Source organism: Trichomycterus rosablanca, chromosome 27 (assembly GCF_030014385.1).
Source record: "Trichomycterus rosablanca isolate fTriRos1 chromosome 27, fTriRos1.hap1, whole genome shotgun sequence".
Taxonomy (NCBI): Eukaryota; Metazoa; Chordata; class Actinopteri; order Siluriformes; family Trichomycteridae; genus Trichomycterus; species Trichomycterus rosablanca.
This window is the reverse complement of record NC_086014.1, coordinates 15,245,564-15,258,725: the sequence shown is the minus strand read 5'-3', so window position 1 is coordinate 15,258,725 and position 13,162 is coordinate 15,245,564. Positions and strand designations below refer to the sequence as shown.

General features: G+C 41.2%; 1 protein-coding gene across 2 annotated transcripts in view; it reads right to left on the bottom strand.

The window, feature by feature from the left end:
• Positions 1 to 402: 402 nt before the first annotated feature.
• The window catches only part of tox3 (TOX high mobility group box family member 3), a 44,040-nt gene continuing 31,280 nt past the window's right edge, over positions 403 to 13,162 (bottom strand). For both annotated transcript variants that reach the window (XM_062989615.1, XM_062989616.1), the window contains exons 4-7: positions 4,300 to 4,563; positions 3,733 to 3,957; positions 2,823 to 2,903; positions 403 to 2,518 (exon numbers count right to left, since the gene is read on the bottom strand). In XM_062989615.1, the coding sequence (XP_062845685.1) occupies positions 1,802 to 2,518; positions 2,823 to 2,903; positions 3,733 to 3,957; positions 4,300 to 4,563 (1,287 nt within the window). In that variant the 3' untranslated portion in view covers positions 403 to 1,801. The remainder of the gene's footprint in view (positions 2,519 to 2,822; positions 2,904 to 3,732; positions 3,958 to 4,299; positions 4,564 to 13,162) is intronic.

Genomic DNA, 13,162 nt, shown 5'->3' with positions numbered 1-13,162 from the left:
TTGCATTGAATGAAAACATTGCTGGAAATGTAGTGGGTTTGTACTTTCTTCAGTAAAGACCTATGGGTTAAAGCGGACGCCTGAGCAGTGAGTGTATGATTATTATTCTGTACATGTAGCTCCCGATCTGAACTCTGCCCTTCATCAAGATTATTGCTCCTCATTGTAATAACAATCACTATTAAATTATTTCACTCGGTGGTCTGGCTTCTGTGATTGCTAAAGATAAAAGTGATTTTATAGTTCATTCGCTCCACATCAGTCAGTCCATATGAGCAGTTCTACACTTCCACAGCATCATATTCAACCACCACATTATACACACACACACACACACACACACACACACACACACGCACGCACACTACACAAATAAACCAATCCGTTTCCTTTTAGGTAAATATTTGTGATTGTTGTTTTAATTTTAAACACACAGAATTGTAATACTTTATACAAAAGTATGGCTAGTTATCATATTAATGATGGAATGTCTGTTCTCTGCAGTTCTTCTTCTGTGTAAGCAAACACAACGCTGTTTTAAATTAATTCCTACTCATGGTTTAATTTATGGACCAACGATTCGATCCGTAAGCAAACAATACAAACAAATTAACTTCTGCTACAGGCACACAAAGTAAAAAACGAAAGAAAAACAAAACAATAAAGCGGAAATGCACAACGTGATGTTAAAAATCCACAGGTCAGCTTATCAACTTCTGAATTTAAAGCCTTATTAAACTTATTAAAACTTCAACAGGTCTTATGAAAAATGTACACCTTCTTTGTTTTTCCTAGTATTTTACAACTGGCAAAAATACGTTCATAATTTTTTAATTTTTCATGTCCTTGTTTTAGTCCTTGTCTACATTTGCATTTACATATTTAGTAAAGAAAAAAATACATGAATCGTTAGAACACTGGCATGAGTTCGTAACTTTTACAATTTCCTCTTAAAATAGCCTTAAAATAAGCAGTTTCATTACACAAAATGAATACGAACTTAACAGAAACATAAGTTAAAGTTCTGAGGTAAAGACAAGTACATTTTGGAGTGCTATTTATACACACGTTTGAGGGGTTTTTTTGCGGAACGTTAAAACTCGGACGTCTCCTCAGCTCATGTGCAGCAGGATCTTACGGATCTGGAGTCTTGAACCAGAAACCACTCCGGTGCCATGCTCAGCGTTCTTTTCTTCAACAAACAAATGTACATTCTTCATGTTTATGATCTTTCTGGAGGTACCACAGACTCCGGCTTCAGAATCTCGTATACAAGGGTTTTAAACGTTAATGTAGGTAGCATTAATGTAAGCAGGTTCGGGTCTCCCTTCACAGCTCCACGACGCTCCAACGTCGTCTCCATTAAGACGGAATCCAAAGTTTATCCATTTAGTTTTGTGACGTTGCCAAGTTCTAAACCACAAGCATTGGCCTTGTGAATAAAGCTTTGCTCTTTAAAACATTTCAGAATCGGCTGTGGGTATTTCAACCCTCCCTCTGCCACTGATGTGCCCAGAAACAGATTAAAACATATTGAGCACACAGAATGATCAGCCAGGCACTGTGTAAGTTCATAGTTCTGCCTATTTTATAGACAAACTTTAGACAACACCGCTCTGCTCCTTCTCTAGTTTAAAAAACGTCCGTGTATCCATCTAAAACAAAGGACAGTTCTTCGTAAACCATTCTTAACATTCTCACACACTTCTTAAGTGCAACTTTAAGAGAAAGCACACTGAAACGGTGCTTTTTTATTTCTTCCTTTCTCCGGGTTGGCAGAGAACGCAGGGTGCAGTAGGTTTCAGTAGATGCTGACTTGCGAGAGGACTTGAATCTGCGCGGGCGGCGGCGGGTGCGGACTCCCGATGGGCGCCGAATGTGGCGTGCCGGGCGAGTGCTGCACGGGCGAATGCGCCTGCTGCTGGTGCATCGGGTGCATCTGTTGCATGTGCATGTGCTGCATTTGCATCTGCTGCTGATGCTGCATTTGCTGCTGCTGCTGCTGTTGTTGTTGCATTTGCTGCTGCTGCTGCTGCTGCTGCTGTTGCATGTGGTGCTGCTGGAGCTGCTGTTGCAGGTGATGCTGGAAATGCTGGTGCTGCATCTGCTGCTGAATCTGCTGGTGGTGCAGCTGCTGCCGTTGCATCTGATGGTGCTGCAGATGCGTCTGCTGCGAGTGCTGCATGGCCGCGTGCATGGGCGGGCTCATCTGCGACGCTGACGCCGGCATCTGGCCCATCATCTGTGAGGCCGGGACACCACCGGGGCCCATGTTTTGGTGTGACACGGCGGCCGAGGTTACCAGGTGGCTGTTCCCGGCACGCATCTGTAGGGGTTTGGGGGCGATGGCTCGTGGAAGAGCTTGCTGCAGGGCCTGGGAGGCGGACGGCATGGAGGGGTGCTGGGAGAGCGGGGAGGACAGTGGAGGTGGTAAAGCCAGACCGGGAGAGAGGCTGGTGGAGGCCAGAGTCTGCTGCACTGATCGGATGGTCTGAGCCTCGGCCGACTCCGCCGCAGCCTGAAGAGGAGAAAACACGTGGTTTAGAACTTCTGAAGCTTTAAATGTGTGGGATTATTGGCATAAATGATTCTGCAACCATAAAATAGCTATAAACGTGGATAAGAGCATTTAGAATCTGTTTGCAAAGTTCTTTAGGTCAAGCAGCTTTTTATACAAGTTTTATTTTGGAGTATCACCTTTGCTATGGTTGCTTAAATAAGTTTATTTTATTCTTTTGCCCTCCTGCTTTCACTGCTCTTGCAGAACCAATAGAAAAACACAATTCTAACAAATATATTAATCTGTTACAGGCTGATCTCACCTTGGACACCAGGCTGGCACGGTAAGCAGCCAGAGCTTTCAGGTACTCCTTCTTCGCTGCCTCTGTTTTGCTTTTGTAAACCTGCAAAAATCCAAAACAGCCGCAGGTTAGAAACACAGAACAAATAAACCTCATGTTTAACTGGAGTTCTAGACTAAGCTGCTGGAGAGAACGATGATGTGGAGCTTTTAATGTTCCTGACGTTCAGTTTCACTGCTGCAATCAGGAAGGAACTCTCTTACAATACTACTATAAAGGGACACAAGATAATTACTAATTTTATTTCATTTTTTTCTAATTGCATGTAATAGTTGCTATTTGAAGTGTTTTTTTACTGTCTTTAATTAAATTCCATAGATAATATATCTCAGATTTGCCATACAGGTGTTACAAGGGTTTTTGCTATGATTTTAAGAAAATAATGTAGATGATAATGATTTTGTACCAAGGCGGGTTGCACCTCGCTACTAAAACACCAAGTGAAGCACTGTATCAGCAAGAATGAAACAGAAAACAAGGCAGGATGCTTTACCCAAAATTAGAAAAGCACTGCGGCTGAAAAAGTACAAACAAAAAGGGGACGATGGCTAAATAAACACTGTGGCCAAAATAACGGAAACAATAGAACAAATGAAAGACACAAAAACATCTGCAGCGGTGACGGAGAAAGTGGACAGAACAGGCACAGAGCTGAACTGGGAACTGGCTGTGACAAAATGCCTGCTCTGGGTGTCTGCGACAACCCAAATTCCTACAGACACACTTCAAAGTATGGATGAGAGAGAGTGATTCAGTATAAATGCACACAAGGTCAGAACAGTTTGTCCAACCAGCTCACGCTCAGGCGTCCCAATACTTTTGCTCGTATACAGTTCCTACACATATAAACACGTTCCTGCTCATTCTTTACCTGTTTCTGCTCCTCTCCCAGACCGTCCCACATGGAGGCTACGATCTTGGAGACCTCCCCGAACGTGGCGTTGGGGTTTTGGCCCTTGATGGCCGCCTGGGTGTCGCGGAAGAAGAGGGCGTAGGCAGACACGGGTTTCTGCGGCTCGTTCGGGTCTTTCTTCTTCTTCTTTTTGGGCGTCTTGGGCTTCTTGCCGCTATCTGGGGCCGGCCGCTTCTCACCGATCTGTCAGGAAAGAGATTGGTTATGTACAAACTGCTTATCGTACCATTTTTTGGTTTAAATAAGAGCCAGTGGATATTTAAGAATATTTTGTAAGTGTGAAACAATACGATTCTGTTAATTTCGTCAAAATAAATGTGTGAACTATAGAAGCATCATCAGGGGTTCCTTCATGCTTAAGTAACGTTACTTTCTACTGTTTAGTCGTTTATTTTGTGTAATAAAGGAAAAGAGGCAAACGAGCTGATGAATTTGGCATCATCAGGGATGAATGAAAGCTTACTGATCATGTGATGAATCTGAAATTGCTATGGAGACGACGTACGTACAGTACGTAATACTTACTTTAAATCCGTCGTCCTGATCGTCGTCGTTTATAGAGCTGGAGGGCGAGGGCGTGGCCGACTTGCTGGCCGGTGGAGAGGGCGAGGTGTGGGCGACATGCGGCCCCGTCATGTTGAGACCCAGTTGGGCGTTCAGCTGCGATTGGTTGATGGTGGTCAGTTGGTTGAGGGGCATCATAGCATTGGGGTGGTTCATGTTGATGATTGAGCGCATGACCATGGCGGGGTTCGGCGGGTATTGACGCAGCTGAGACTGAGACACGCCCTAAAACACACCAGACAAACAAAATAGTTCCTGTTAAAATTGTAATGGATTCATTTTTATATCATTCCTGCATTCTGAGGATCAATAATTCTTAATTAAAGCAATAAGCCACGAGAGGCCGTACGTTACTGTGATTTTAGCATGGGGATGACGTTTTTGGCACGACGCGAAGCGGAGTGCCTAAAACTTCTTTCCCCGTGCTAAAATCGTAACAGTAACGTACGGTCTCGAGTGGCTTATTGCTTTAATAAAACGGCGGTCAACATAAAATATAATAAATACAACAATGTTTAATCATAAATGTATTTATTGTGTATAAACTTACAATAAAGCATTCTTCCGCGACGCAAGGTAATCCGATTAACAGTGTTGCTAGGCAACGTGAGGGCGAAAATAACATTAACTTTCTCTATTCAGTGGCGTATTAATATGGAATGATGTGAGGTGGTCCTAGGTGTTTATCGGGGATTTTACAACGGCTTCGGACGCGGCTCAGCCAATCAGATTTTAGGACCGGAACTATCCATTTTATAATAAGTGTTTGTTTATGGTGCAGAATATTTTTTGTGCTGAATTATGAGCAAACCAGCTGATCCCAAAACAAAAAAGCACTCAGATGATCTTTAAAAGTGAAACTAAATGAAGTGATGCATTTACAGTGTAAGAGATGTCCGTCAGAGGGATTTAGAACTAATCTGGGATGTAAACAGCACATAAATAAGCTGAAATTAGGTTTCTAAAAGCAGAACGTTTGTCTTTTATCAGCGGTACAGATGCCAGAATGAACTAGTGAGATGTTTCCTGTTCCGAGAGGAACGCTGGAGCCACTGGAGCTGCTCAAGCCACAAAATCACATTATGAGGAAAAACTATTCCAGTCGAGTCACTCAGCGTTTGAACAGCAGCTATTTAAAAACTGCTCACATTTTAGTGCAGCGCCGGTGATCACAACCATACGGCTCTTCGTTTGGGCTGAAAATCTATCAAGATCCCACACTGCCCAAAAAAAAGGGTGAAAAAATTGTGCAGGCTGTAATACGTCCATAAATCACTGAGCTGGGATTAGATCTGAGATTGCGACTGGATTCTCTTCTATTTTCTATTTTCTTTTCAGTGCCGGTCCCTCCACTCACTGCTTTTATCTCTGTAGGTCTATCCAGAGGAAACAATGCCACCGTGAGTACCAACTTATTTTCATTAGCGCAGCCTGGTAAATGAATGTCACGGCCTTCGTTTTACACACCGACGTCTCCCAGGCTTTTATTCTCTTCATTTATCCACGTCGATGGATTGAATTCTTTTCATTAAACATGTTAGTTGGGGCTGCAGGCACACGTAGGAAATACAGCCTGTACAGGGTGCCAATCCATCTCAGGAAAAACACACGTACCCACTCACACCCAGACGTTACATACATAATACTGGGGTGGTCACATGACTCCTGATTTTATCAGTGACGATATATACAGGTCAGTCAAATGACTCCTGATTTTATCAATGACGATATATACAGGTGGGTCACATGACTCAGTGATGATATATACAGGTGGGTCACATGACTCCTGATTTTATCAGTGACAATATATACAGGTGGGTCACATGACTATTATTACAGATTCTTTTTATTTTAGTGTCGTGTGACGTCACAGTGCAGGATCGTTTCTGTTCCTCTCTGTCAGTAAAGTGATGAAAATGATGGAAAAAGAAAAAATAACATCAGAATTGTATAAAATCCTCATGAAAATGAGTCGCTTGTTTAATAAACATTCAGTTTCAGCTCTATTAGTAGGAGTGAAGTGTAGGACACCCAGACTCAGGCATCCTGCAGCTCACGCAGCGTCAATGAGCAAATTAATTAACATGATTGATCGTCACTATTTTTAATAGGCGAGACAGAAACGCTCGTCCCTCCCGCCCGCAGCACAGCGGTGATTCTGCCCTCCTAAGCTTAAACCCATTATCCCCGGATGATGCTTTTTATTTTCAGCCGTCGTTGAGACACGATCATCAGAACGGAAGCGTGGAGGTTTTATAATTGTGTTTTAATCGCTGCGGGTCGAATTTGTCTTAGTGCTAATAAACGTGCATCTACATCAGAGTGAAGTGAAAGAGATTATGTGTGAACAAAGAAAGTGTGTGTGTGTGTGAGCGGTCAGATCTGCAGATAGTCCTACACTGAATGAACCGCAGGAGAAATGACATGGACTGTCGATCTGATACTGCGCCACGATTAAAGGGCACAAAAATACCCACACAAAACCAAAGCAAACAGACACGACGGAGAACGAGCCGCCGCTATTCTTCTATTCTTTCATATTTCCTCTCTCTCTCTCTATCTCTCTCTCTCACATACACACACACACTCTCTCTCTTTTCATTTGCTTTGCCTTGTTGCGGAGACGGCGAGTCAATCTCACCCCTGTGTCAACACATCAGAGCGTCTTGCACTTGGCCTTATTGCTGGGATCTGTGAAAGCTCCTCTGACAGAAACACATTCTCACACACAGATTGGATCGTGCCTTTTATTCCCTCTGAAAATTCTCATAACAGACTGAAACACTTGCTCGTGTTGGTTAAAATAATGTAGAACCTTTACGTTAAAAGAAATTCAATTATCACATCACCAGTACTGCAGTATGTAAGAATATATACATGTACATTTATATATTGGATCGATCAGCAGTGCCTGCAGCCGACAAAATCAGCCAGTAGTCTGCCGGGTGGGAAAAGACGGGACTAAAAGTGGGCGTGGTCTCAGATGCTGTGTAAGGACCCTGGTTAGTAGGCTGAGGCGCCTGTACAGAAGTGCGAGACCGACCTCACGCACCGATCCACCAAAGTACGGGGGGATAAGAAGGGGTCGCATCGGAGGGAGGGCGTGTCAGCAGAATATACCCTCCTCAGTACGCCATCGGGGTCTCCAGCAGAGGAAGAGGAACTGGCTACGACTAAACTGGGAGTAAAAGGAGAACACAACTCAACAACTCAACAACAACTCAAAAGAGGCACAATAAAAAGGTGGGCAGTGATAAAATGCTAGCACACCAGAGCTGATGTCTTAAACGCCTGGGTTTGAATCTCAGGTCTGCTACCGACCGACCGGGCGCCTGTACAGACAACGATCGGCTCGTCTGAGAGTCGGATGTCAGAGGGGATTCATCATAACTGCTGCAATGACGAACTCAGAAGTGAAGAACATTCACTTTCTGATGAACTGGAAGAGTTCTGTAAACACAACTGGGTCACACGTAGCATCCAGACGTACTGCATTAGCCGCTAGATGAGCTTCCAGGTCAGAAATATAAAAAATGAACTTAATTCTTTATAAAGTTACAGTGAGATGAGTTTTAGATACTGAGATATATCATTGGAAGCTGAATGTTTTTCCAAACACACTCCGATCAAGTGCACTCGCTTAAGCACCCTACAGTGAATCCTGGGATGTAAACCCACAACCTTCCGGTGTGAAGCACAGCCGAGGTTCCCTGTGCTGTTAGGAAGCCGGACGGTTTAGTTTCACGGCGAGCGAGTCGATAACCGATGTGTTTATTCCCGTCCCGGCTGCACTGCTGTTATTTGCATTTTGATTGGAAGTGTGTCTGCGGCGTGGAGCTCGGATCTTCAGAGATGCTTCTGATAGACTTCATAAATCTGCAAATAACTTCTTATCTGTGGAGCAAAGAGCCCAGATGTGTCCTGCACCCCCCCGCCATGTGTGTGTGACCTAAATAATCAGCCAGCCCTGCCTGTAGACCTGTCTACATTTCTCTGTGTTAACAACGTGTGTGTGTGTGTGTGTGTGTTTATATTAAATATTATATAAACAAATCTCATTTTCATCACTGCTTTATCCTGGTCAGGGTCGCGGCGGGTCCAGGTCCAACGGGAAACACTACACATCTGGAACGTCCACTATTATACTCTATTATTTTATTTATTTATTTATTTATTAGGATTTTAATGTCATGTTTTACACACTTTAAGTTTTTAATATCAAACAAAGTCATGGACGATTTAGTATCTCCAGTTCACCTCGCTGCACGTGTTTGTACTGTAACCCACACAGACACATTGAGAACATGCCAAACTCCACACAGAAAGGACCCACACCGCTTTACCTGGGATTCGAACCCTTGCAGTGAGCCCCCAAGCCGCCAGCTATAAGCTCTATTATGATATAAACGACGTCTAAAGTGTTTATTTGTATTAATTAAGCTTTGTAACGTCTGGCTCGTTATTAGAGTTAATGATGATGAGGGTTAAACGACCAGAATTATTCAGCACATTCCACCATCCTACGATTTATTTTATTTTACAAATGCACCATTAACTATAAATAACTTTTCTTTATTTTATTTAATGACTTTGACTGGAAATAATCATTAAAATACAACAGACATATTGTTAAAATGTGAATAATGTAATTAACTTTAATTATTTGTGGGCCTGTCAGATAAAAACTCACAATTACAACACAGACAGGCTTCTGTTCTGCATTATAAGGTGTTACATGTGTGTTACGTGACTTATTTATAAAATAAATGCATTTTTTTATTCATTACGAATTAAACCATTCTAGGGGTGGCACGTTCACGGTGGGAGAACTACTTAAAATTTCACAATCACTGTTTATATGAGCATCTTTACACCTTCAAATAATAATAATAACACGTCGCTGTGTGTATATTTTTCACCCTGTGTAATTATGCAATATATACTGTATATAAAGAATTGGTTTATAATAAACATTAATGTCATCAGTCGTGGTTCAGCTGAAACACACAGAATTCACACCTATTCACATAATTACATTAAAAATAATCAAATCAAGTTACTCAAATAAAATAAGAGTGCAGAACAGTTAAAGGAAAATATTCACATGCATTTTAAGCAGACTGAGTGTTTCATATCACTCTGAACAGACTGAAACTCTCAGACTCCTGTTTATTATGGTAACACACGTCATAATTCCATGATTACCAGTACAGATGTTGGTTTCTGCTCCAAACACACGCGGCGTTCCGAAGAACCCCGACATCACACAACACTCGACGAGGTTCACGTCAAACACAGAGTCACCTCTGATCGATGAGTGTTTGTGCTTCTACTTCAAACACCGAGCGATCCTCCTCTATCAAAGACCTAACCAGCACCAGAGGGGCGGCCAGGGCCCCGAAAATAACACGCCTCGGTCCTCCACCCTCACCCTCGTACACACACCAGATCACCTCCGAATACGAGAGAGGAGCTTTACAGAGCCACGGCACTCCAGAGTCATTCAGTAATAAAACATACAGAGGAGGAATCAGTGCAGGGTGAGAACAGGGCCGCAGATATACGGTACGAAACTGTTCCACCCTGAAAATAATGTGAACACAATTATCTAAAATCATCTATATGGTAATTATAATGACGATTGTGTCGGTGGGTTTGGACAGTGTGAAAAGGTCAGATCTGTTACACACAGTTTATCAGCTCCACACACACACACACACACAATAATGTGTGTGTAATTATTATTATTATTACTATTTTTACCCCCACCACTATTAATATAATTTTATTATCCTTATTATTATTATTTATTTTATCCCTATTATTTTTATATTAATATATTATTAATATTACTATTATTATTTTTATTATCATCATAATCATTATTTTATTATTATTGTTATTACTTATATTATTATTACAATCTTTTATTATTATTTTTCTATTATCTTTAATAACATTATTGTTATTAATTATTATTAATAAATATTAATTATTGTTATTATTAATTTTATTTTCTTATCTTTATTATTGACATTATTAAATATTAATAATTATTTTTGTATTATTTTCTTTATTATAATAATAATTATTACTACTATTATTTTTATTATACATATTACTATTATTACCATTAATATATTTTATCATATTATTTTATTATTATTATTTTAATTAAAGCTATTATTATCAGTATTATTGTATCATTATTATTATGTATATGTTGTATATAATGTTTTTTATTATAATAAGATGAAGAATTACTTATATCAGGTGACTAAGCCAAACTTTGATAAAGTAAAATTAATTATTTAGGATAAATATAAGATTTATAGGGAAATATTGAATTGCTGCTGGTTTGTTGTTCTCAGGTTGGAGGTGTAACGCCGTGTATCGGGGTCTGTAGTGTTTATAGTTAAATATCTCTAATAACAGATGCAGTGATTGTATACCCACTGTTATTTTAGTTCTAAATGAGACGCCGCTCTGGTTCGTCACACTTATTTACCCTGAACACACACACACACACACACACACACACTGCGCTCTCATTATCTCTCTATACATTCATTATACATTCCTGAGTAAATTCCACATGAATCCTACCGCCCCCATCCCCCCAAATTTATTCATTCATACCCAGCTACACATCCCACCTTCCCCCAAACACCCCCCACTTAATAAATAAAAAATAAATAAATGCATGAAACCCTCGGCTCCTGCTCCCCTGGTTGCATGAGTATTTAAAACGTGTTCAACGTGATTTCATTTTATTTCCAGCACCGGCTGAGCAAACCAAATTACAGAATCAATCCAGCAGAAGGTCAGGGCCGGACTTCATTACAGGTATTACATGCCTGCATCAATATCTTTCATTTACAACCGAGCCGGGACGTCACAGCGGCGGGAGGGAGGACGGGAATAAAAATAATAATAATAAGTGTGGGACATAAAACGTGAAGGTGGGAGAGGAAAAAAAATCTACTTAAAGAAATTGATGTACAACTGAAGTCAGAACTACTCGGCTCTAAAAAATGATAACAAAGAGAAGAGAGAGATGAGAGGAGAGATACTGTACTAACAGAGAGAGAGTGCATGATCGTACAGATTATTAAAAACCAGAAACAGAGTAGCCCTAATACAGTACAGACTGAGTGATGATAACCTGGTTATAAAACAGGGTTTTAATGTTATGGCTGATCGGTGTATGGGATAAACAAAGCTGCTCTACTGTATAAGTTGATGAATGATTGAGTCTTTACGCATGTTGTGTTTTGATAGTTTGCTGTAAGAACAGTTCAGCTCGACTCGAGCCTGAGAGCAGAGTAATGGAGACGTGGTGCGCCGGTGAGAGAAAGTCAATTAAATAAATAATGACTTCATGTTCGGAGCCCCCGCCAGCACGACCAGGAGCGCGTTCTGCTGAGCCGGGCTAAGTGAGGAATTTACTGAGTAAAGCTCACTTTAAAATACGGATTCAGAACCAAACAGCACAGAAAGAGGAGCTAAAAATATTCATCTGTTTTCTTTTAAACCCTTTAAAACTAAAGAAGGAGAAGAAGCAGCGTGATGTGAATGACTTTGTTGTAGTAGATTAAAGTATCTGGATGGAAATGAGACTCTAAAATGAGTCTGTGTTAGGACCTGTGAGCTAAAAGGACCTGATTTTGGCAGGAAAAACAATCTGCTGCTGTAAAAAATAAAAAACAACCTCATAAAAAGCTAAATAAATGAAAAACAGGAGCCGTTAGAGCTGTACTTCCAACATAAAAGCATTAAATGTCCATGAAGAGAATGAGATTTGGAACTAAACTGCTGGGATTTTGTTCTGAGTGGTTATACAATCACTAATGTTAGAAAATAGTCAATAACAGCTGCAGTACATGTTCGTTACATAAGTACGTTACAATATCCATCAATCACTGACCTACTGCAGATCGTTTTGGAGCTTATGATTGGTCAGATTAGATTGTAAGGATGGTGAGAGTCTAGTGGGTGGAGCTATCAATTGAAAGGTTGACAGGTCAAATCCCAGCTCTGCCAAGCAGCCGCTGTTGGTCCTTTAAGCAAGGCACTTAACCCTGTCAGCTCCAGGGGTCCATACAATGACTGACTCTGTGATCAGACCCCAGTTTCCGGGGCGGCACGGTGGCAAGAAGGTCCCGGGTTCGATTCCCAGACAAAGTGGTCCGGGTCCTTTCTGTGTGGAGTTTTGCATGTTCTCCCCATGTCTGTGTGGGTTTCCTCCAGGAGTTTGTTTGGGTTAGAACAGCGGTGCTTTGTCTAAATGAGTTTGTACGCCTATATAACAGTGATACTGGTTGGTTATTAGGTTACCGGTTAATCATTACCATTCCCAGTACATTCCTGATGGATCAGTGAGTGATGTGCTGTAACATCAGTCTGATAAGTGTGATAGACTGTAATTGGTCTGCAGAACATCCTTTATTTATTCATTATTAATACCTACCATGTTTACTGTAGGTGTTTATTTTACTTCCCTAATGTGTTTATTCGTGTGCAGCACTGAGACGTGCAGCTAATCACCAGCAGCTCTCCAGGATCTGGATCAGATTCCATTAAGAGCAGCTGTGCATCATTCAGCACTAAAACCACTGCAATAAGAGGACGAGGATTAAAACAACCCACGGACTGTGTAAGGGGGCAGGGGAGGGGTGGAGGGTTAGGGTGGGGGTGTGTGTGTGTTTTGGGGGGTACGTTTTACCCCAGTCAGTCTAAATATGCAAATATGATATAAATATATCAAGAGGAACAGACAGATCGAATCCTGTCTGAGTGGTGTGAACACGATGATTCTGATAAT